Source organism: Megascapheus bottae, chromosome 23 (assembly GCF_031878675.1).
Source record: "Megascapheus bottae isolate mThoBot1 chromosome 23, mThoBot2.hap1, whole genome shotgun sequence".
Classification (NCBI taxonomy): domain Eukaryota; kingdom Metazoa; phylum Chordata; class Mammalia; order Rodentia; family Geomyidae; genus Megascapheus; species Megascapheus bottae.
The window spans coordinates 22,796,451-22,819,697 of record NC_143531.1 but is presented as its reverse complement, the minus strand read 5'-3'; the positions used below and the strand labels follow the sequence as shown (position 1 = coordinate 22,819,697).

Genomic DNA, 23,247 nt, shown 5'->3' with positions numbered 1-23,247 from the left:
AGAGAGAGAGAGAGAGAGAGAGAAAGAAGAGAGAGGGAGGAGGGGGGTTGTATTGAGTTGGTAGGGGAACTCATCTGAATGTTACTAAAAACAATTAATAAATATGTGGACCTTTGATGGTTAAACCCCTGATATTGCTAGGTCATTTTCTCATACAAAGAAGCACTTATGTGGTTGTGAAGGAATTCTATGAAATGAGTTAAAACGAGGGGAAAAATGGCGGGGACAATGTCTATTAAGCTAGTTTTAAAGAAATCCTGGGATGGGAAATAAACATCATTTTTGGAGTAGCAAGCCTTATTTGCTAATTACATAGTTTTAAAATAATATTTACTAAAGTCAATTTATAAACTCTGAGAAAATTAGAGTACAACATAATCATAAAGTCTGCCTGCAAGGAAACTCATAGGTATATCTGAGCTTAACACATCTTATTTTAACTATGAGCACACACTGAGCTAAGTCCAATGTTTATGCTACACACACACATTCTAATGTGTAGGAAGAATGTCTTGTTTACATAGTGACTGTGGAGGGCCAGCTCTTTGCCACATGGGCAAGGTCAGGCCACTTCCACAGTAAGCTGCAGACCCCATACACACAACTGTCAGTGCAGCCTTGCCACTAGCTGTCCTTCCAGTGGGTTACTGCAGCCCATCCTGACTGGAGCTCCCCAGGCAGGCAGCAGGGAGCCACAGGGAACGCCATCACATCCTGGGCTAATCACACCACGGAGGAGTGCTTGGCATATGGAAGCCCACACCCAAACCTACGAGGCTGCTCAGCAATAATGGTGGGCTCTGTGAAGAGCAGAGCAACCGACAAGTCAGGGATCAGGACAGGGAATCCTCTGGATCCTGAGTGATTCTGTGAGCCAGGTCTGAGTAGCAGGAAACCGCTGAGCAAACCTCATTCAGCTTTCCCAGATGATGTGAGAGCTTGCCAACAATTCTGGTTTCTTCTTCATACGCCTTTGTTTTCTACCCATGTATATATGTGGAAAGCAAAATTTAAGCAAGTTGATATCCACATCAGAGGACAACAATAAGGGGAGAGGGTCTCATCCTCAGGGGACCATGTACCTCTCCAGTACTCCCACCTCGGGGCAGTGAGGTCGATCTGCCTCCAGGAGCCAGGCTGTGCAGTGACCCAGATGCAAGTCAACGGGCAGCAGAGGGCCTTCCATTAGCCAGCATCCAAGCAGCCAACTCTCCCCAACTAGCCATTACGAAAACGAATTCCAAAGCCCAGACATTCATCATTCTCACTGTTTTTATGGCACTATCTTCCATTGTTCTAAGATGTTTTCTCTTTGTGTAGTCTTTCTGTCCACGAATGTCACCTTTTATATTCATTTAAGTCTGATTTTACTCACTTAAAAACATGTAGGGGCAAAGATGGCACAAATAATTTTCTAAATGCTTGTCATGGCTGATGCATATTGCTAGACCAAGAAAAGGAAGACCGGAACACATGAATATGAGAGAAAGGGGAAAAGGCACAAAGAGAGAGTGAGGAGAGAACAGGAGACACAGCAGAAAGCTTAGGGGCAGACAGAGCCTCTCTGTTCTCTCACCCTTGCTCTTTTTCTACCTGTCACAATTCTGGTATTTCTAAACCACAACGTGAAATTTGGGTTGATCTTACATTATTCATAATATTTACAGAAACGGATTATATACACAGTATCTCTTCTTAATCTCAAACAATAATGAGCAAACCATTATATGAAAGGAAAACAAGAAAATATAATTCGAGAAAAATAATATCCATAGTGTTTTTTTATTTTCACCTTGCAATTCAATTTGTTGCTTGCCAAACATTTCCCCCCTTCAATTTAAGAACTGAGAACCATAAAAGTAGAACACCTACATTATTTTGCAGTTCTAGTCCTGATTATGGGGTACCTTTTAATTTACTATGACCAATGGAATGGGAAATAAGTAATGTGTGAGTTCAAAGGTAAGCTTTAACTCTGCCCTCTCTTAGGCCATTGCTATACTTTGGCTGAGCCTGGTCTAGCTTCCTGCATGATTAACAAGCATGCAAAAGAGAAGCAGAGTGAGCCAAGGTAGGAAGAGCAGAAAGGCCAATGCAGCCCTCAAAACCAGGAGACATACTACACACCACTGTCATTAAGTTTTAGATGCCAACTCATCAGATCCCTTCAGACCTCTTTAGGTCTCTGACCTTTAGCAACAGTACCCTACATATAGGAATTCACTTTAAAATTCCCAAATGGATATCAAGAGTAAGCATAGTCTAGGTGACTCTGATGGAAGTGCTTCATATACATGTATGAAAATGAAATAATAAAACTTATTAAAATTGTTTAAAAAGGGGAGGAGAATGAAAATAGTAGAAAAAGTAAATATGATCAAAGGACATTTTATGCATGGATGGAAATATAGAATGAAACACCCTCTGCACAAATAATATAGACTAAGAAAAAAAAAAGAAGGAAAAGAAAAACAATAGTGAAATGAATTTAGGAAATGCTTAAGATCAAACCTGGAACTCCATTGGCCCTATTTGCCTGGAATCCTTTTATCTGCCCAGCGAAGAGATTTGATAATTCTAAAATGCTGGAGCCGTGGGGCAGTGCCCACGCTCTCTATCACTGAGGGAAGGCCAGGCCACTGGCTGCTCATGCACGTTGACAGTTGCTGCTATAGGAAGAGTGGCACAGGTGTGGTGGAATGCAGCATGAACTGGGCAGAAAGAAGTGAGGAGTGGGAGGGTGGGGAGGCAGCACTCACCGCTTGCATGGCAGAACCTCGGGGAGGGTGGGGCTCGATGAGCAGCTGAGAAGGCGTCTGTCCAAAACTTCGGATCTGAGCTTCCACGGCCTGAAAAAAGGCACAAGCAAGTCTGGGGGTTAAGCAGTGCTAATTACAGGCAACAGAACCTCAACAGCCACCAGGACATGCTTTGCTTTTGGCCTGGTTCATGCGGAATGCCAGCCTGAGTTTTCACAGTAAGGTTATTAAGCACGGCAAAGGGACTAGGGTGAGGTCATGCCGCAGTAATGGTGGACACTGGGCCTTGAAAATGGTGGGACTTTCTCATCCTGCAGGTGATGAGAAACAGAACACCTCTACAGAATCACAAAGCCTTCCTTTTTGGCTTCCTCTCTGTTTTGTTTCATAGGCCCAACACCTATGGAAATGGTCTGATGGAAAGTGCATTCTTCTTGGTGGTCTCTATAAACAACAAACTAAAAGCTATCCTATGTTCCCATACACAAGCCAGACTAACCAGGGGCCAAACGTATACCTTCTGCAGTGTGCACGAGCCCTTCAAAAAGCATACCCCGCCTAGGCTCAAGAGCCTTACATTTGCCAAGCAAACAGTTTTACCAGTTGAGCCACATTCTTGGCTCTTTTGCTATTTTGTTTTAGGATACTGCTCTTACTTGCTCTGTTTGGCTTCAGTGGTTTTCTCTACCTGCTGTGAGTACAGGACTGTACTGCCATGCTTAGTTTGATTTTCAAATAGGGTCTCTCAAACTTTTGCCTAGACAGGCCTCAAACCATGATCTTCCCTGAAGGGAAGACTCCAAAATAACCAGGACTACAGATAAAAGTCACCATGCTGAGCCCTGTTAGTATTCTTGGAGCAATGTGCACAAATCAGTTTATCAAAATTACATTGCTTAGCCAGGCACTGGTGGCTCATGTCTATACTCCTAGCTACTCAGGAGGCTAAGATCTGAGGATCTCAGTTTGAACAGAGCCCTGACGGGAAAGTCCATGAGATTCATCTCCAAAAAGTTATCCTGCCAAAGCTGAAGGTAAAGCTTTGTCTCGAATGGTACAGCATTAGCTTTTAAAAAGAAAATTTTTTTTATTTTATTGTTGGGGTCATATACAGAGGGGTTGCAGTTACGTTCATCAGGCAGTGGGCACATTATTTCTTGACCATTGTTACCCCTTCCCATGTTTTTCCCCCACTTTCTTTCCCCCAAGCCCCTCCATCTCATCCCGTTTTTTCCTTTCCATTTTCAAATACACAAATAAATATATATACAGTATATTTGTAGCAGTTGGTATACATTTAGGATTCCCTTAACAGAGGATCATAATAGCTCAAAAGCTATGCACATATGACCATATAGGATGAGGCTAAGTGAAATGAACTCCAGGATATGGAAGTTTATAAGAGGATACAAGAGTTTACTCCAGGATACAAGAGATTTATCTTTGTGATAGTTGTTCTTAATGTACTGTGTGACGCTATTTCTTTTTTTTTTCTCTTCCCCTTAAGGTTTATCTCATGTTGTTACTGTATCTGAACCTCAGGACTGGCACTAATGTACACGTACACACACACACACACACACACACACACACACACACACACACACACACATACTGCTCAGCCCCCACCCATATATATATATATATATATGCATATATATATTACTCAGCCCAGAAATCTCCTTGAATACAGAGATGGTGGAAGTGGTGCTATGGCTCAAGTGGTAGAGTGCTACTAGCCTTGAGCACAAAGAGGCTCGTCAAGAACAGTACCCAGGCCCTGGGAGCAAGCCCCACAGAGGTGGCCAAGTACTTCTGTGCTGCCAGGGCTTGGCACATCGTAGGTCCTCAGTAAATATTCACTAAATCAATGTCCTTATAAATCAACTCAGTTCAGCAATAATTGTACCACCATTACCCAGCAGAATGGCACTGAAAAAAACATTTGATGAAACGTGTCTACTAAAAGTGTGCATTATTATTTAACATTCTTACTCATCAATTCCCAATTATTTCTGTAAATAGCCTGCTCGTACTTCCTATAATAAAATGTGAATTCAGCAGGCAGCATTCCAGATGTTGAAATATATACTAATAAAAAAGATGATGCACTTCAAGATACTCCCGTGAAACCACATATTTATATTTTATAAACAGCAACTCAACTATTACCTAAAGAATTTATTAATGGATTTCCAAATGGGGAAACTATTGAGAGACTATCAACAGGCTGGGTATTCTGTTGCTTCTTGTGCCAACTAATGCATACTTACATGACTAGGTATATCTAAAAAAAATGATAGACAGATAGACATATAGAGAGGATAAATTAACAGAGAATTTAGATACATACTAGATAGACTGAGAGGAATAAAATAATAAAGAAAATAAAATGAAATAAAGGGAAGGAGTCTTGGCTCAGTGGAGTATTTGGTTTTCACTTAACAAAGACTGTTTTATTCTCTCTGAAACTAGGCTTTTGAATGTAACAAAGTAAATAAGTTAACTCAGTGCAACATTTAGTAACTAATAACATCTAAGTGCACTGTATACTTGGGACAGGGAAACCAATGAAATAACTTTCTAAAAAATATGCTTTCATTAGTATATCCAGAGCTTCTGACATTAGTAACATTATTCATTAGAAAGTGGTCTGAAGATTCTAGTCTATCTCTGTACCAGGCAATGTTTAATAGGACTTCACAGTTTAGAGTTCATTCTTCTCAATGTTTTTTTTTTTTTTTTTGCCAGACCTGGGCTTGAGCTCAGGGCCTGAGCACTGTCCTTGGACTTTCTCAAGGCTAGAGCTCTACCACTTGAGCCTCAGCACCACTTCTAGCTTTTTTCTATGTATGTGGTACCGAGGAATCGAACCTGGGTCTTCATGCATGCTAGGCAAGCACTTTAACCACTAGGCCAAACTCCTGGCCCCTCTTCTCAATGTTTATAGTTATACAAGGCCATCCAGTAATCTTTCTCTGTTTCAAATTACATCATCCTGTGGGTGGTTTTCCTCTTTTCCTCCACACACCCGAACTAAACCTGAGGAATAACTGAGGGTGTCTCAAGTCTTGCCTCTCTAAGAGGCCTCAGTGTCCTTTGGAGCCACTGTAAATCTAGCTTTGACACTAGTAGATTAAAAAAAGATGACTCAAATGACTAGTTAGTTATATTTAAGGTTGTATTTATTCACAGTGGATAAAGTCTCACCAACATTGTTATGGATCTATAACAACTACTTCACCAAAACAGGGTGAAAAATCCCAGAGAGAAAAATCATCTATATGATATAGATAGCAAAAGAAAAACAAAAACAAAACAAAAAATAAACCCTAAGATTTAGCCAAAGTGATCCTAAGTTGTCTTGGTTTTTAAAAAGTTGACATTTTTAGGGTCCGGGAGTTTGGTCTAGTGGTAGAGTGCCTAGCATGCACAAAGCCCTGGGTTCAATTCCTCGGTGCCACATACACAGAAAAGGCCAGGAATGGTGCTGTGGCTCAAGTGGCAGAGCACTATCCTTGCACAAAAAGTGCCCCAGAACAGTGCCTAGACCCTGAGTTCAAGGCCCAGGGCTGACAATAAATAAGTAAATAAATAACAACAATAAATAAATAATTGACATTTTTAGTTTTGAGAAACTGGACATAGAAACAAGTATCTAGAGATTAGAAAAGAGTTTTCAAGTAGATGAAGCTACTGATCTACCTTCAATGCATTCTCACAAGGAAAGAATCAGAGGAATCTAAAATATGTTAGAAACAAAGCGAGTAGCACAGAACTCATTTCAACAGTAAACTCTGGAAGAAAACTATGGGGAAAGAAAAGTATGGAGCCATGAAAATGAGTGAGTTGAGCTGAGTATATCCTAAATAGAAACAAGTCCATAACTCACTGCTGAAAAGAAAATCTCTAGTTACATGAGTATATAGGGCATGCTCATGTAAATAAAAACGCATACATTTCACACATACATACTTTCCATGGAGGACACACATGCACATGCATGAATACTTGTGTGAACCACATGGATGAGATAACTGCTCACGAGTGAACTGCTGGATCACAGGAAAGATGGAAAATCAGCAAAATCAAAGCTCTGAGGGTGTTCTCTGACTCTCTTCATGTCTTACTCCAGCATGCGTTACTTTTGGAATAAAGAGTAACACAATTTCCAGTTTAAAAGAAAACTAAAACTAAGTAAATCTAAAAGACTAAAACAGGTCTGCCAATATTGGACATAACTTCATGAATTTACACATTAATGTACTAGAAACATATTTTACCAGTTGATAAACTGGTCAAAAAATATTGACCAACAGATCTTGTTAACAAAATGAATTCTGTTATAATTAACTTATTTTCTAACATTTCTATCTGATTTCAAGGAGCCCTTAGTTTTCTTAATATTTGGCTGTCATTTAATATTAAATAAATATTTAGAAAGATATGTCATTTTTAGGTAAACAGCATGCTTTCCTCCAAACAACCTGAATTTAAAAATACACCAGGTAACTGGAAGCATATACATGCCAAAATGTGAACAGAAGGAACAAAAAGAAAGCAGCATTCTAAAAATAAAAATAAATGTTTAAAAGTAAGTATATAGTAGTAAAAAGTCTGGGGAAATAAAGCAACTTGGATGGAGTAGTGAGGAAGTGAGTATTTTTTATCAACCTATTTACCCAAATAATATGATGGAAGTATGAAGAGAAAACATAAAGTATGCAAAAATATGCATAGATTTTCCCAGCAGTGCCCTGTGCCGAAGTCCACACATTCCAGGCACGCTGAATGGAGGTCCAGCCCGGCCTCACTGCAATCTCCAGTTCCTGTAGCTGTCCATCTACTATAGCATAATCCCAGCTGCCAATCTGAAAGAAACCAGCTAGTCAGAGCAGACACAAGCAACAGAAACAAACGTCACTCAATAATGCTCAGCGGCCCTGTGTTCATGGATAATTTCAAACTGTATCTCTGTCTACAGCATTGATGTGCTCATTCAAAACACCTCCATCTCTGGCTACTGGGAACAAGTAGATAAAGCAGCCTGACTACAAAAATAAGTGGAATGTCTTCAAAGAAGTGGCCAGTACCAAAAGGCAAATGTAGTGACACACATTCTTAAAGAAAAAAGTAAGACAGGAGAGTTTTTTACTGCACTAGACAGCTAAGCTACTTCTCAAAACCAGCCTACAATGATTAAACTACATCATGGAAAGGTGCAGTCATTTGATCAATCATTCATTTAGTAAGAACCACCTACTCTATTTTCAGAATAACATTTGTGAGAATCTGTTGTGCCAGAACACCAAAGTGAGACTCAGAATAGAATTAAAAGGCATGCCTCTTGACTTCAAGGACCATAAACCCAGAAGGCTCCGATGTTATCCCTCCTCCCCCAAACACTCTGTGCAGCACTGGCAGGGATATAGGAGAGGTAAGATGACAATCTTGTCTTTATAATGTATTTTACTGATCATTTAATAATTTGTACTTGACTTGAGTATTTCCCAAATACTAAGGGGACTTCAGTTACTTCTTTGCACTAATAATGAAATCTAAAAAGTATTAAATTCTAAGTAAACTTGCTTGCTCTTTACTAGAAAGAAAACAAAGCTATTTTGAAAGTTTAGAAAACTCTTGGATTAGCAACTATTTTTATGGATATTTTTTAAAGCAGTGCATTTGTTTTCATTTTAACCCCATGTATTTGATTTGCAATTCAGAGAACAAATTCAGTGATATCCGAATATTCTGCACAATGCCAGTGCCAAGACTGCTGTGAGGAAACTGATTTGTGATGGAAGTCAGGAATATAACAATGGCTCAGATTTCTTATGAAACTGATAGGGTTTCAAAAACTTGTAAATATTATTCATTTGTTTCATAACTTTGGCTGTGTCATTTATTTGCCTACTTCTTATTTACCTACTCAACTAGCAAGTCTAACACAAAGCAATACAAAGATTATACTCACTGACAACCCTTATGCTCACCTAGCTGACTAAGGGACACTGTCTGATTATTGTGGTTTTGATGTACAAGAAGTCTGGCATCATTTCATAGTATTTTTCATCTAGGTTTCCAATTAAGATTTGACTAATCCTTACCAGTTATTTGGCTTTTCATTGTAGAGTTTCTGCTCTGGACTGTGTCAAGTTAAGTCATCTGTGTAACATACTTCTGGCTAGAAGCTTTTGGAATTATAATATTTTGAACTGTAGCTACATGCAATTGTAACTTAGTTCATTCAATACTCCTAATTTACCATATTGCCACAAGCATTTGTAATCCTGTTGTTCTACTCCTAAATCTGCCTGCCAGTCATCACACAGATTCTGGACCCACCTGCAGGAAAGCAGGCTTCCAGACCCCTCCTCCAAGTATTTAACAAATGTTAACAATGCTATAAATACCAATTGTGTTTATGCTTTCGGGAAGATTCACTGCAGTGTTCTGCAGGACTGGAGCTAATCCGAGCTGCTGACTCCCACCAAAACAGTGATGGGATTCTAAGCCAAAAATGCTTTTCCCTGGATAAGATATCTGATTTGCTACTGCTGTCATGTAATGGGGGTCATGTAAACTTACACACTGCTGCCGCTGCTTTTGGAAAACAGACCATCTCAGAGTGATTATGAGTTACTAAAACAGCATTTGGAAGGATAAATTTGGAAGAGGCCAAATCAACCACTGACACTAAACACAACTTAGGGGAAATTTTCAGGATTTATCTCCATGTTACATACCCATTGTATATAATTCTTTTAAGTGAGAAATATCATGGTTTTTCCTTCCCCTCTTTAATATCCATCTTCGTAGACAGAGTTGAGATCCATTTTTAAATGGAAATCAGTAACTTAGCTAATTTCTGAATTCATGTAAACCTAAAATGACATGGGCTTTTGTTTGAAGAGACTGACGTGGGAAACGTGGGGACTAAGTGCAGCTCACCAGTGCAAAGTCAAAGAAACAACTGCTGGAGAAGCAGTGTGCTGTGAAGCCACCCCCTGGCCTTGGGCACCAGCCCTTCTGCCACACCAGGCCCAAATCCGGATCTGCTCTGTTCATGGCCCAGCCTGGCCCCTGTGGCCATAGTTTTTCTTTTATTAGCACCTGCTGTCTATCCTAGTGGGAGCTCACTGATTGGAAGTGCTTGTTTGAAAAAAGACTTGTAACCAAATAAATGATCTCTAATGGTAAAATTTAAGCATTAGTAATGCGCAAGGTTCTTTATATGGTAACAAACCACATCCAACAGGAACTGTTATGGCTGACATAATTAAAATGAATACAGTCCACATTTGGGGATGGAGGCCTTCCATTCTTTGATTTTGAGCTTTTATATTATTTGTAATTTCTGTACTTAGTGTGTATTGGTTAGAAAATACTTTTATATAACTGCTATCTATCAGACACATTCATATATATATATATATATATATATATATCCACATACACACACACATACCCCAAAAGTAACAAACTTAGGATTTAGAATTCACAAATCTTAGGACAAAAGTTTTCTTGGCTATAGCTCAGTAGGTTAGGTAACAAGACAAAAGAAAAACTAAGCTTAAAGATGCTCTGATCTGTGAGATAATTTAACATCTTCTTCCTTACAATACAGAGGCATACTTCCCTGGTAACCCTCAACTTTGATAATGAAGGCAAAACCCAGAAAGCACTGGTATAAGACTGCAGATTTACTATCCACATCAACATACCTATACATCACGGGTGCACTATTTCCAAGCAGGGATTTTCCCTCAAAAAAGAAAGCTATTATAGCTGCCACCTGCTTCTCAACCTCTTCCCCCAATGTGAAAGAGAAACAACATTCAAAATACAGAAAGAATTCCATGATCTCACTAAGCAAAAATAATAGTCATAAATGTTTTGAGGTCCATAATTTCAGGTATTTCCTTATGCATTTGTATTTTATATTCCGCAGTTTTTTTCACTGTAACATGAAAAATATATTCTCACAGCAATGCACATAGATCATCAGAACGACACGTTTAATGACATACAACATACTGCTGTATGGATGTACCTACTTAATCAGTTCTGGACACTGCTGGACACAGTTCTTGATCATTAAGCATTTCTGCTGTTACACACACACACACACACACACACACACACACACACAATGCTGGGAAACAGAATGGTTTAAATTATGTAAGCAAAGAGAGAAAGAAAGAAAAAAAACTGTACCAAAGAAAAGAAGAAAAGAAGCAAAGAGGACTGTGAGAATAAACAGCTAAAGATAAGAATGTAACCTTTAGCTAGGGTCACAAGATACTTGAAAAAGTAATAGCATATTTGCCTGAAAAAAATTCTTTCTGGTGTGTGATACATGTAAATGCCGACATGTATATTGATAACCCAGCTGTTTTCTAAAAATTAAAAACAACATAAAAGTTTAATGTGCTGCAGGCTGTTTCTCTGATTGCTTGCCTTCCTATTATGGTTATTATTTCTATCGTTTAGTGCTCTTTTTATAGAGAGATTATTTTTATGATCACTTGCTATGCCATATGTATTAACCATTCACTAAAGAACTCCAACTTTCTCAAGAGAAATGGAGCTTTTGCCAAGGAGTAAATAAATGACTTGTGTGGAGATGCCTAGCCTCTGAGTATAACTGTTATAAACACAGACATATCCTATATTGAACTAAATGTATAGTAGGGAACAGAAAGAAGAAAAAAATATATGTAATGAACAGAACTGATTACAATTACATATATATATATATATGTCGGGAGTGAGTGAGGGAGAGAGAGAGGGAGGGAGGGAGGGAGGGAGGGAGGGAGGGGGAGAGAGAGAGAGAGAGAGAGAGAGAGAGAGAGAGAGAGAGAGAGAGAGAGAGAGAGAGAGAGAGAGAGATCAAAAGATACAAGTCTATCTTGGGACCACTACTGTGATTTTGGACAGATAGTAAGATGTGCTAATGAGTTAGAAGATGACAATGGATTCTTTACAAGGGCTTGTGGCACGATTTGACTTAGAGGCGCTTATAGGCACATGAGCGGCTGTGGGAATGGAGGCCACCACTCTGAGTTTTCTTGTGGCCCAAGCTTCCAAAATCCTGCCCTGTCACCAAGTCATTGTGCACCATCTATTCACTCCCATTGTGTCTTGAGCATGCATCATAACTGAAATCAGAGTCCACGGCATTTACTCTATGTGCCATTAGAACATGAGCCTCATGCAGAAGGGACTTTTACTATCTTCTTCATCTCCATCTCTGCATTTCTTCTCTTTTTTTTTCCCCAGTTCTGTGTCTGGGCACTGTCCCTGAGCTTTTGTGCTCAAGGCAAGTGCTCTACCACTTGAGCCACAGCTCTACTTCATGCTCTTCTTGTAGTTTATTGGAGATAAGAGTTCATGAATTTGCCTGCTTAGGCTAGCTTTGAACCACCTCAGATCTCATCCTCCTGAGTAAATAGGATTAGAGATACAAGCCACTGGTGCTGAGCCCAGGGTCTCTTCAATTTCAGGACCCTGAAAAAATGAACATTAACTGAACACATAAATTAAAGAATAAATGATACCAGCCAGCTTCAGTCCCTTCCTGTCATCCCTCTCTGCCCAATCCAGGCTATAGCCACATTTTATCATTCCATTGGCATTCCCTTGTTTCACTGGCATCTCTTCCATCCTTTTGTATTCGTTTTTAAATCATATCAGTAACCACCACAGCTATAAAGATTATAAATATGGCTATAAATCTTACTTTATGAGTTCATAATAGAAAAAGTTCTCATTTTAGATTTAGGTAATGTGTCATTGGAGAAAAGCCCTGTGTTCAAGTCCATGGTAGATCAAAAATTGAAAAGTTATCCTGTTAAAGACCAATTTCAGCCTTTCCATCAATGAAAATAAAGAACAGGGAAGATGGTAGGTATCTTAGGCCATCTAGTTTAAGAGTTCCTTATGAGCAGTTTCTGTCTCAGTTCAAGGACTTACCTCTCTCAGCACAGGGTCAGTGATAGAGTTCAGGTTAACGGCACCTTCATAGGTCAGGTAGTAGAACACGTTGAGAGCTCGCACAGCCTCAGGACCTTGTTGCTTATAGCCAAAAATGAGATCAATCCATTGATGAAGCTGGCAGGAAACAAACTCACTTTCCAAGGCCTGTTTTTTTTTTTTTTAAAAAAAGATACAAATCATATCATTTTGTCATTATGCTGAATTCTATTTTTAAAATGTAGAGAGCTATTACAAATAGTAAAGTTTAACACCAAACTAAAAAGCCACATATGGTGGCTTTAGTTACCCCTACCCCAGGTAGAATCTGTTGCCAAAATGTGGCAAGTCTAAGGCTAGCCTGGGCAAACACTGAGATCCAATCTCCAAGAAAAAACTGGGCCTGAGAGCCATAGCTGAGGGGTACAATGTGTGCTTGGTATGCGTGAGACCCTGAGTTCAAACCTTAGCACCATAAAAAAAAATTCTGATGACCTACTTTTCCCTACAAGTTGTCCTCTTTCATACAGAATTAGACTTTTTGGCATTTATCCACTGAACTGTTTCAGTATTCTCACTGTACGCACTGTGAAGACTAGGACTGGGCTTATTTTGGTCACCTTTGTAACCCAGGGTGGACAGGTACTCAATTTATGCTTCAGTGAGAAGATGGCATACAATATAAAGGCTACTTTAGGAAAGCAAGTAAAACAACATTAAAAATGTGCTGTTCACTCAAGATATTTATTTTGTAGAATTAAAACATGTTGTGTACTACAGCTATAACCAAATTATTTGATTACTTTGATCGAGCTTTTATGATACCACTCAGGTTTTGAATTCAGATAATGACAAATGCTGGCAGAGACATGGAGAAAGAAGAACTCTACTGCCCTGCTGGTGGGAATATAAACAAGTACAACAGCTCTGGAAGGCAGTTTGGAGGTTCCTGAAAAATCTAAAAATAGACTTTCCCCGTGACCCAGCCATACCACTCCTAGGCATCTACCCTGAGCATCACAATCCAGTATATGATAAGGACACCTGGACAGCCATGTTCATGGCTGCACTATTCACAATAGCCAAGTGATGGAAACAACCCAGATGCCCCACTACAGATGAATGGATACAAAAAAATGTGGTACATATATACAATGGAATTCTACATAGCCACCAGACAAGATAAAATAATGGCATTTGCTGGGAAGTGGATAGAACTAGAGCAAATCATGTTGAGTAAGATAAGCCAAGGCCAAAGGAACAAAAGGTCTCCTTGAATATGTGAATATTAGATCCAAACAGTACAAAAGTGATGATGACTCAATACTCGGGTACTCAAGGTCATTGACATGAACTTGAAGATATAAATATAACTATATAGACATAAAAATCTATGGTGAAATATATATTCTATAGACATATTGATATATAGATCGATACGTATGACAAACTCTCAGCTTAATTTCCTTAAATTTATGTGCCAGTGATTGCATATAGAGATTCCATTCTTGAATACTTGTTTAACTTCACATTTGAAATATGATGTAAAAAAATCAGTGTTAATAAAGTCTTTATATATATATTTTTTATTGTAATTAATAAAAGGGTTACATGATATTTGCCATATAGAAGGTCCATTAATTCACATACATTGATACCCTTTCACATGTCTTGGTACCCTTTACCCACCCCCCTACCCCCCACCCCCCGTCTTGGTTTTCCCCCCTTCCCTATCAAATTTCAAATAACCAAATACAAATAAATTCAATATATCAGATAACAAAGTGAGGTACTGTAACAATATGAGATACCCAAGGGACAGCAAAAGTGATGAGAGATAACATAGTACATTAAGGACAACAATCATTCGTTATATGGCTTTTGTTTCAATATCCTGGAGGTCCTTTCAATTAGCTTCATACTATATGGCCTTATGTATCAAGGTTTTGCCCTATTGCAGATCTCTGCTAGTAGAGCCCAAGGTTTCTACTGATTATGACAAATGAGGAAAACCACTGAGCCTAAGTTCCTTTGAGTCTGGCTTACTTCACTTAATATGATTTTTTCTAAGTCTTTCCATTTCCTAACAAATGGGCGATGTCGTTTTTTCTGACAGCAGCATAGAATTCCATTGTGTACAAATACCACAACTTGTTGATCCACTCATCAACTGAGGGACATCTAGGTTGGTTCTGTATCTTTGCTATGGTGAAGAATGCTGCAATGAACATTGTTGTGCTAGTGGATTTAGTATGCCCTAGATTCTGGATGGTTGGATAAATGCCAAGTAGTGGAATTGCAGGGTCATAGGGGAGTTCTATGTTTAGCCTTTTGAGGCACTGCCACACTGCTTTCCATAGTGGTTGAACGAGTTTGCACTCCCACCAACAGTGTAGTAGTGATCCCTCCTGGCCACATCCCCTCCAGCATCTGTTATTATTCGTTTTCCTGATCCTGGTCATTCTAACTGGAGTGAGGTGGAATCTTAGAGTGCTGGCAGAACTGGTTAAGCACCTGCAGAAAACTAAAGTTGGATCCTTCTTTGTCACCATGCACTAGAATTAACTCCAAATGGATCAAAGACCTGGAGGTAAAAGCTGACACACTGAAAACTTTACAAGAAGGAATAGGAGATACACTAGGCCTCCTTGGCACAGGTCGAAACTTTCTTAATAAGGACCAAGAATCACAACAAATCAGAGAAAGGCTGGATAAGTGGGACTGCATTAAACTGCAGAGCTTTTGTATGGCAAAGGACATAGCTAGTAAATTAATTAGGAAGCCTACAGAATGGGAAAAGATCTTCACCAACCAAACAATGGACAAAGGCCTCATATCTAAAATATATCAACAACTCAAAAAAGTGAATCACTCCAAAACTAACCTCCAAAGTAACAACCATCCCATTAAAAAATGGGCCAAAGACTTAAAGAGAGTCTTCTCTGAAGAAGAAACAAAAATGGCCTATAGACACATGAAGAAATGCTCAACATCTCTGGTCATAAAAGAAATGCAAATCAAAATAAAGTCTTAAAAAAAAAAAAGGCCAAAAAGTAGAGATGTGGCTCAAGTAGTAGAGGACCATCCTTGAACAAGAATGCCAAGCAAGAGCTTGAGACCATGAGTTCATGGCCATTAAAAAGAAAAAAGGATACCAATGCCAAGTTAAATTTGATAAAAATCTCAGTGAAATTCTTCATTTTAGATTTAAAAAGGAATACTATATTTTTGCTATCACTTATTGCTAGGTAATAAGGTAGCAACCTGTAGGTTGATTTCTTGACTTAAAAATTTTTTTTTGAGATGTTAGGGATTGAACTGGGGCCTTCCACATAGTCAGTCGATGCTCTATCACTAACTTACTTCAAAACAAGCAACCAGAAAGATGGAAACCTTTTAACAAACGTGATTCTATTAAATCACAGGTGTACACTTGTATAAACATATGCTTTACTAAAGTGTCCATGAATAAGAAATGCATTTATCACTAAACACAGAGTGTCTCATATCATTTGACATGGGATCACAATGCTATAGAAATATAAAACATGAATCTGCAAAGAAAACTCTAGACACTAGGCAATTCTGAATTGTAGCTGAAATGTGTATAAAAATACTCAGCTAGTTACAATTGTGTAAGTTACTATTTTAGATAACTAGCATCAAAATTATTATATTTGTCCATTTATTAAGGGGGCAAAAGGGGCAAAATCTACTTCATACTGTTTTTTTGAGACAATAAGAGAAAGGGCTTATAAAGAAAGTCCTACTTTTTTTTTTTTTTGCCAGTCCTGGGCTTGAGCTCAGGGCCTGAGCACTGTCCTTGGACTTTCTCAAGGTTAGAGCTCTACCACTTGAGCCTCGGCAGCACTTCTGGCTTTTTTTCTATGTATGTGGTACCAAAGAATCAAACCTGGGTCTTTGTGCATGCTAGGCAAGCACTCTACCACTAGGCCTAACTCCCTGCCTGGTAGTCCTACTTTAAGTCCATAAATTTAAAAATAAATCTGAAAATCTAGGGACTATCGATGTGAATTGCACACAGAAATGACACACTTGTTTCATGAACTTTGGTTGGTTAAGATGGGGGTAGTGGATCAGGGCCCTTATTTAAAGTGACACATAAAAACAGCAATTGTCTTAATTTGTGTGCAGTGCCCTCCACACAAAAGCCCTAAATATGTTCAAATTAGAGCAGGCTGCTTGATTGTCACCGCAGTCTCACGTCACATTAATGCATGACAAACATTAAACCATACACTTAAATGGCAATTTATATCATTTAAATGTTTACTGCCAGACTAGCTCATCACTCATTTAAATGTGACTTTCTGACAGCTAATTTCAGTTAATTTTCTCCAATTCACTTAATTAGAACTTTCAATCAGGGAAGGACTTATACACATCTTCAAGCTTACATCCTTTTTGGTTGTTGTTCAAAAATCTGAGTTAATAAACCCCTGAAATGCTATGCTATCATAAATGAACAAGAAGTATCTTCTTTTTTTAATTTTTTTATTGTAATTAGTAAAAGGGTTACATGATATTTGCCAGACAGAAGGTGCATTAATTCACATACATTGATACCCTTTCACATGCGAAGTATCTCTTATTCTATCAAAAAAGTGTCATGGCATTGTGTGATGCTAACTCAGTATGTATTCTTGGAAAGAACCTGTATTTATTTATGTAACTAATACTCTTGCCAGTAGTTTAAATAAAGAATGTTTGGTTCATAGACACCCACTATTGAAACAATAAAAAACTATATCCAAGCTAATTAAAAATTAATGATTTAATAAGATAAAAACAGTCAGAAGTCTCCTGAGTGTCCATGGTGCTGTGATCTGAGACAATAATATTCTAGAAGGCTCAGCAAATGATGGAGTACAAATGAGCTTTTTTCAATATTAAGGCTTGAAAAACTGGAGTAATTTTATTTTATGTGTTATTAAATGAAGAACTGTGAGTTTTCCTACTGGTCGATTACTTCTTTGTGCCCACTCAAAATGGTGAAGTTGGCCAGATTTACATGCCTAGAGCTTTACATCTTGTCTCTGCAACAGGATTTTAAGAGGAAATGCCCCTGGCACTGTGTGCTCCTACCCTACTGCAGAGACCTCTGCAAAGCCCTGGGTCAGCATCCCACCGGCTGACATAGGTCACTAGCGAGGGGGCCCATGAGCAATCCATGGAATTAGGTTGATAAACGTGTTACCTTCATAAATAAACTTCAAATGATTTTTAAACTAAACAACATTTCATGAGTTAGCTTCAAGCATTTCTCCTGTCTTTGGTGCTTATACTGGGGTACAAACTAAGTACCTTGCATTCTAACTGGACTTTTTCGCTCAAAGCTGATGCTCTATTCCCTCAGCCATACCTGAACTTCAAACTTTTGGTTTGCTAATTGGAGAAAAGGAGTCTCATGAACTTTTCTACCTGGGCTGGCTTTGAACTATAATCTTCAGATCTCCTGAGTATCTAGATTATAGGTATAAGCTGCCACTAGCAACTTCAAGCATCTCTTAGAACACATCAAAGCTTAAAAAAATGGGATCCAGAGAAATAATTATGATACATAAATACAATCCCAAGAAGTTCTGAAGTCATTTTGATACACAGTTTAAGGCTGAAACATTTTCTTCTGTTTCCTGTTGTTGTACTTTTTAGTCCTGGTGATCTCAGCATCACTGGTGCTTGAATTACTGGGATTTCAAGCATCCCAACATTTGGATGACAACTTGCCTAATCCAAAGTATACAATGAATAAACAACTGCAAGTACAAAAGACTTGAGGAAAGAGGAGGAAGGGAAAGACGAGCAGCAGAAATTAAGGACGAAAAAATATTACACAGAAAATTGTTAAAAATGAAATGCCCTGGGTTCACATTGCAGTTATAGCTCTCTTGCTGAGATTCAAAGCAAATAAAAATTCTGTCTCATTTTTGCATGTTACAGAATTTAAACAATACTATATATATAACATTTTTATTTAGATCCATAGTTTTAGTCACACACACACACACACAATGGCAAAGAGTGTTAAGCATTGGGATTTTTCAAAGCCTCGAGGACAGACCGTCCTCATTAAGACTGGAGTTAAATATGGCAGCGAGGGGATGCTAACATTCCTTCAAGGCTGCTCTCAAAGCCAACCAGTCAACTGTTTGCACTCCCCTAGCAGGCTGATGTATCATTCACGTCCAATGTGCACACTGAGTAAAATGTATAAAAAACAAAATCCACTAAAATGTCCAACACAATACAATATTATTCAACTCATCTGAATTATTATAAAATAAACCAGTGACTAATGTCCAATTGTTAAGGATCAAATTAAGACTATGAAAAGACTATTATATGAAGCCTTGCACAAATGGTCAATCCAATCCAGGGGGACTCATATTAGTCTTGACAAACTGTCTTGGGGCTGATATCTGTTTTTTTAATGAGATCTATTAGGCTGAGACTAAAACATTTGAGATACGCTAAAAAGTACAGTATACAGATGTCAAATACAAACACTTATTAGTAACTTTCATTTGTTTGGTCCTCATACAGACTATCAACAAATTAAAGCTTTAATATATTAGAAAGAAATAGTAAATTATTCATAAATAACTGATTGCATAACCCTATGTCAAAAATAATTACAACATCTATGAATACATGTCTAACAATAAATCTCCTTGAAAGAATGCAATCTATGTTTTCTTGCACCTAACCCATTAAGGAAATTAATTATTTATTGATAAAAATTATATGAAATTATTTTTTCTACAGCAAAGTCAAATAATGTGATAAAATATGCTTTATTTAAAAACTCTGATATTTGAGAATAAAAATTATAAAGTAAAACATTTCATTAGTCAATGTATACTTTAGAGATATTCTACCAATTTTCTGCAAAAAATAAAACGTTTACTAATGTAAATCCAAAGAAAACCAATTTCAATTAATAAAAGAATTATTAGATAATAGTTTACCAAAAGACAAAGAAGCTACATTTGTAAATGATTCACATTTCTCATGCTTTTAAGTTCCAGATTTATGCTATTTTATTTTGTTGTTAAATCTTATCATACCACTCCATTCAGAAGGAAATCTAGATCATAACTAGTGATATCCATGGAATATGTTATTTATAATCTAATGAAAAGATTAAAAAAAATTTAAGCTTTTAAGTATAGGAATAATCCCTATACTAGTAAGAAAGGCCCCAGATTTGATAACCAGCACCACAAACAAAAAGAAGAAAAAAATTTCTGCAAGTAAAACGTAACAGAACTACCCACACATAAGGAAACAACTCAGACACACAATTCTGCACCCTATGCACTATTTCTGTCTAGGCTTCCAGGCTCAGGCAAACTTTAAATTCAAAACTAAAAATCCCTGACTAACCCTTCTGACTAGCTGTACATTTCACTAAAAGATGTAGTTTAATCAAAACAATGAAAAAAAACAGCTTTGCAAAATGTTAATTGTACTTACAAATAAAAAAGAGTTTGAATTCATCTCAATGTATATAGTAATATGTAAAAAGGAGTTAATATTTGGATTGGCAATAAGGTAATAGACAAAATTATAAACTTGGATAGTTAGGTATTTTTCACTTGAAATAAATGTAATGCAGCTTTCTTCCTGCACATGTACACACACATATTTAAAATGAACTGCCCTGTTATGTTTGCATGTGCTGGATTTTAAACACTAGTGGTAATGTTTCCTTAGCATTGATATATGACCTTTGTAATTTACATTGAAGAAAGCTGTTTTTTTCAGCCTAATTAGAACTGTTTCAAATTTTCCTGCTAAATATATGATATAAAGTCCTTTCAACTTTTTTATTCTAAAGTTTCTTTCCATGTCAACTTTGTTCCAATCAAAATATGCTTTGAATTAAATGATTTTGATTGAATATGTGGATCACATTTCACTTCTAAGATTTAAAGTCCAAAAAGGAAAAGTTTAGCCTGTTCAAACAAAGCAAGAGCAGCCACTTTGCGGAAAGCTATTCACATTTACGAAGACTGACAAATTGTTTGTGTGCACCATTAGGTCTAGTTTCTGCAATAGTTGCCAGATTTCCTGTCCCCCTAATAAGATACATTAACTCCTTAAGTGCTGGGCTTTGAATCTGTGGCACATTTTAATTTTTCCTATAGTTTCCTTCTTTGAAATGAATCTAAGGAAAAGAGAAAACTTGCCCTATCCATTGGACATTAAAAAATTTCAAGCAACAAAGGTCATAGAAAAATGAACATTTATTTCATATTGGGTCAGTTCTAAATGCAAACAAGCTTTCTAAATTGGATTTGTTAGAAGTGACAGATCCCTATCAATCTTTATTTCTAACAATTCATCAATGTAACCTGTTTAAGAATTACTTCTAAGGTCAAGCACAAGAATAGAAATAGTGAAATACTTAAATCAACTGTAATCTACTAACATGAGCTTAACTCTCCCCAGTTCTGATTACAAATACGTCAGCATGCTTCACAGTTTAGATACCTGTTCACTATAAGTATGCAACAGAAATGTTTACACTACTTACGTAGAAAAGTCTAAACACCTGTGAAGCAGTGACATTTAAGACCAGTACATCATGAAGGAAAAAGAGGAGGAAAGAAGAATCAAGAGATTTACTGAAAAAGAAAAGAAGTCATGAGATACTAAGGAAAAAAAAACTGTACCTGACAGTACTAAAAAAAATGAAACTTAAGTCAAGGCACCAAAGTTCATTCTGCAAAGCAGATAGAAAAATCACTGGAGGGAGAGCTGTACTTCTAAACTGCCCTTGAACTGTTGTGTGGATGAGAGATTCCTTGCAGGCTTAACACAACGCCTCTCTACATTTCTATCATTATTGAAGAAAAGTGTGAGTTAGTACCGCACCTCAATAAAACCATCAAGCACTTGTGCATCCTTTGGCAAGAGAGCCATTCTGTCTGTGATTGTTATTGTGTAGTTTTAAATGGACTAGTCAACCAGCTGTTATATATTTTACACACTGAAGGCCATGTTTCCTTTGAAATTCATAGTTTTAATCTCAACTGAAGTCTGTATTGCTGTGTGCCAAGATCAAAAGGATTAGGCAAACTTGTACAATTACCCTCCTTTTCATAGAGATGATTTTTTTTAATGTTTAAAATACTCCTGTACACTGACATTTTATCCAACTTTTCTATAGAACTATAGAACATTAAAGCATTAAATTAACATCTCAACCTCAGGTCACTGCTAATCTAAAATCTAGAAATTCATAATATACAGATACATTAAACTAGTTACCATATAAAACAGCGAGTTTTTTCCTTTGTTTTCATTTAAGGTTGGAAAAAAATGGCTGAAGAGCAACTATACCAGTCTATTCCTACTATTTGTTTTGCATTATAGTTTCTTTGTTAAGAAAATAATTCACAGAAGAATACATACACAGCAAGAGAAATTTAACAAAAGAGAAATTAGGTAATGCAAAAATAAAAACAAGAAGGAGCTGTCACATAAAAACCTTATCACAAAGCTTCATATTCATTAGAGGCAGGCCCTGTATTTGGTGCTAAGCTTTCTAGCAGGCAACATAAAGAAGAAAAAATATGAACAATTACAAGACTCAGAAATGACCATAATGTAAAAACAAACCAGATGGCCTGAAAAACACATTATTTCTATTTCTGAGATAAGAAATTCCTCCCTTGGCAATATGATGGAATCCAGGTATGTGACTCACAGAGGGACTTACTTAATCCTGGGCCAGATTCAAAGTATAGACAAATGGAGAGACTATATACTCTTCAGACAATCCTAAGTAAACATTATTTCTCCTAGGGAGGCTTTGAAGGGGAAGTTCTAGATTACACTTCATGACACATATCTGGAGGGCAGCCACTTTATTTATCAGCTAAATACAGGGCCAGGTAAACTGAATCATGGGATTTATAATCTTGAAAAAATATGGGGAGCATTAAGGTAAAAGACACAGCCTGTATGAAAGTCAGGCCCACTTCTACTTAGAAGGCGTGGCCTACACTAATACAGGTCCATGTTTCTTCTGAGAACTTAATTTTCAGTAAACTTTCTACACAACCAAACAAAAGCTTCCAAATGCCAAGCACCAATGCCATAGTGCTTGTATACCAAGTATATACACTGAATGTCCAGCTCTGAAAAGCATTTCTCCAAAATTAATTCTGAAGATTGTACATAGCTGTTAAGCTGCCTTGGATAAAATAGTTATAAAGTATACTCTTAAGGAATTAAAATATTGATCTCAAATCCTCACTTGTTCACCTAGGCATAGAAAAATGAGTTGATTTTTCTCTAACAACCATCAGAAGGTATTAATCTGGTGCATGAACTCCTGAAGGTTTTCTTTTATAGTCAGTTACAAAAGGAAGGAAAACAAAATAAAAAATTTTAATCTCTCCCTACTTGCTTATCCGCATAGATCTGATAAATACTAACAGTCTCTAGCCTTTGAAGATGGCCAGACCAGAATCTCTAC

The 23,247-nt window shown here is 37.4% G+C and overlaps 1 protein-coding gene across 1 annotated transcript in view; it reads right to left on the bottom strand.

The window, feature by feature from the left end:
- Nucleotides 1-23,247, bottom strand: part of Lrba (LPS responsive beige-like anchor protein) — a 400,347-nt gene that overhangs the window by 38,452 nt on the left and 338,648 nt on the right. Inside the window, exons 48-49 of the mRNA XM_090356865.1 lie at nucleotides 12,738-12,905; nucleotides 2,760-2,849 (exon numbers count right to left, since the gene is read on the bottom strand). Of these exons, the coding sequence (XP_090212991.1) occupies nucleotides 2,760-2,849; nucleotides 12,738-12,905 (258 nt within the window). The remainder of the gene's footprint in view (nucleotides 1-2,759; nucleotides 2,850-12,737; nucleotides 12,906-23,247) is intronic.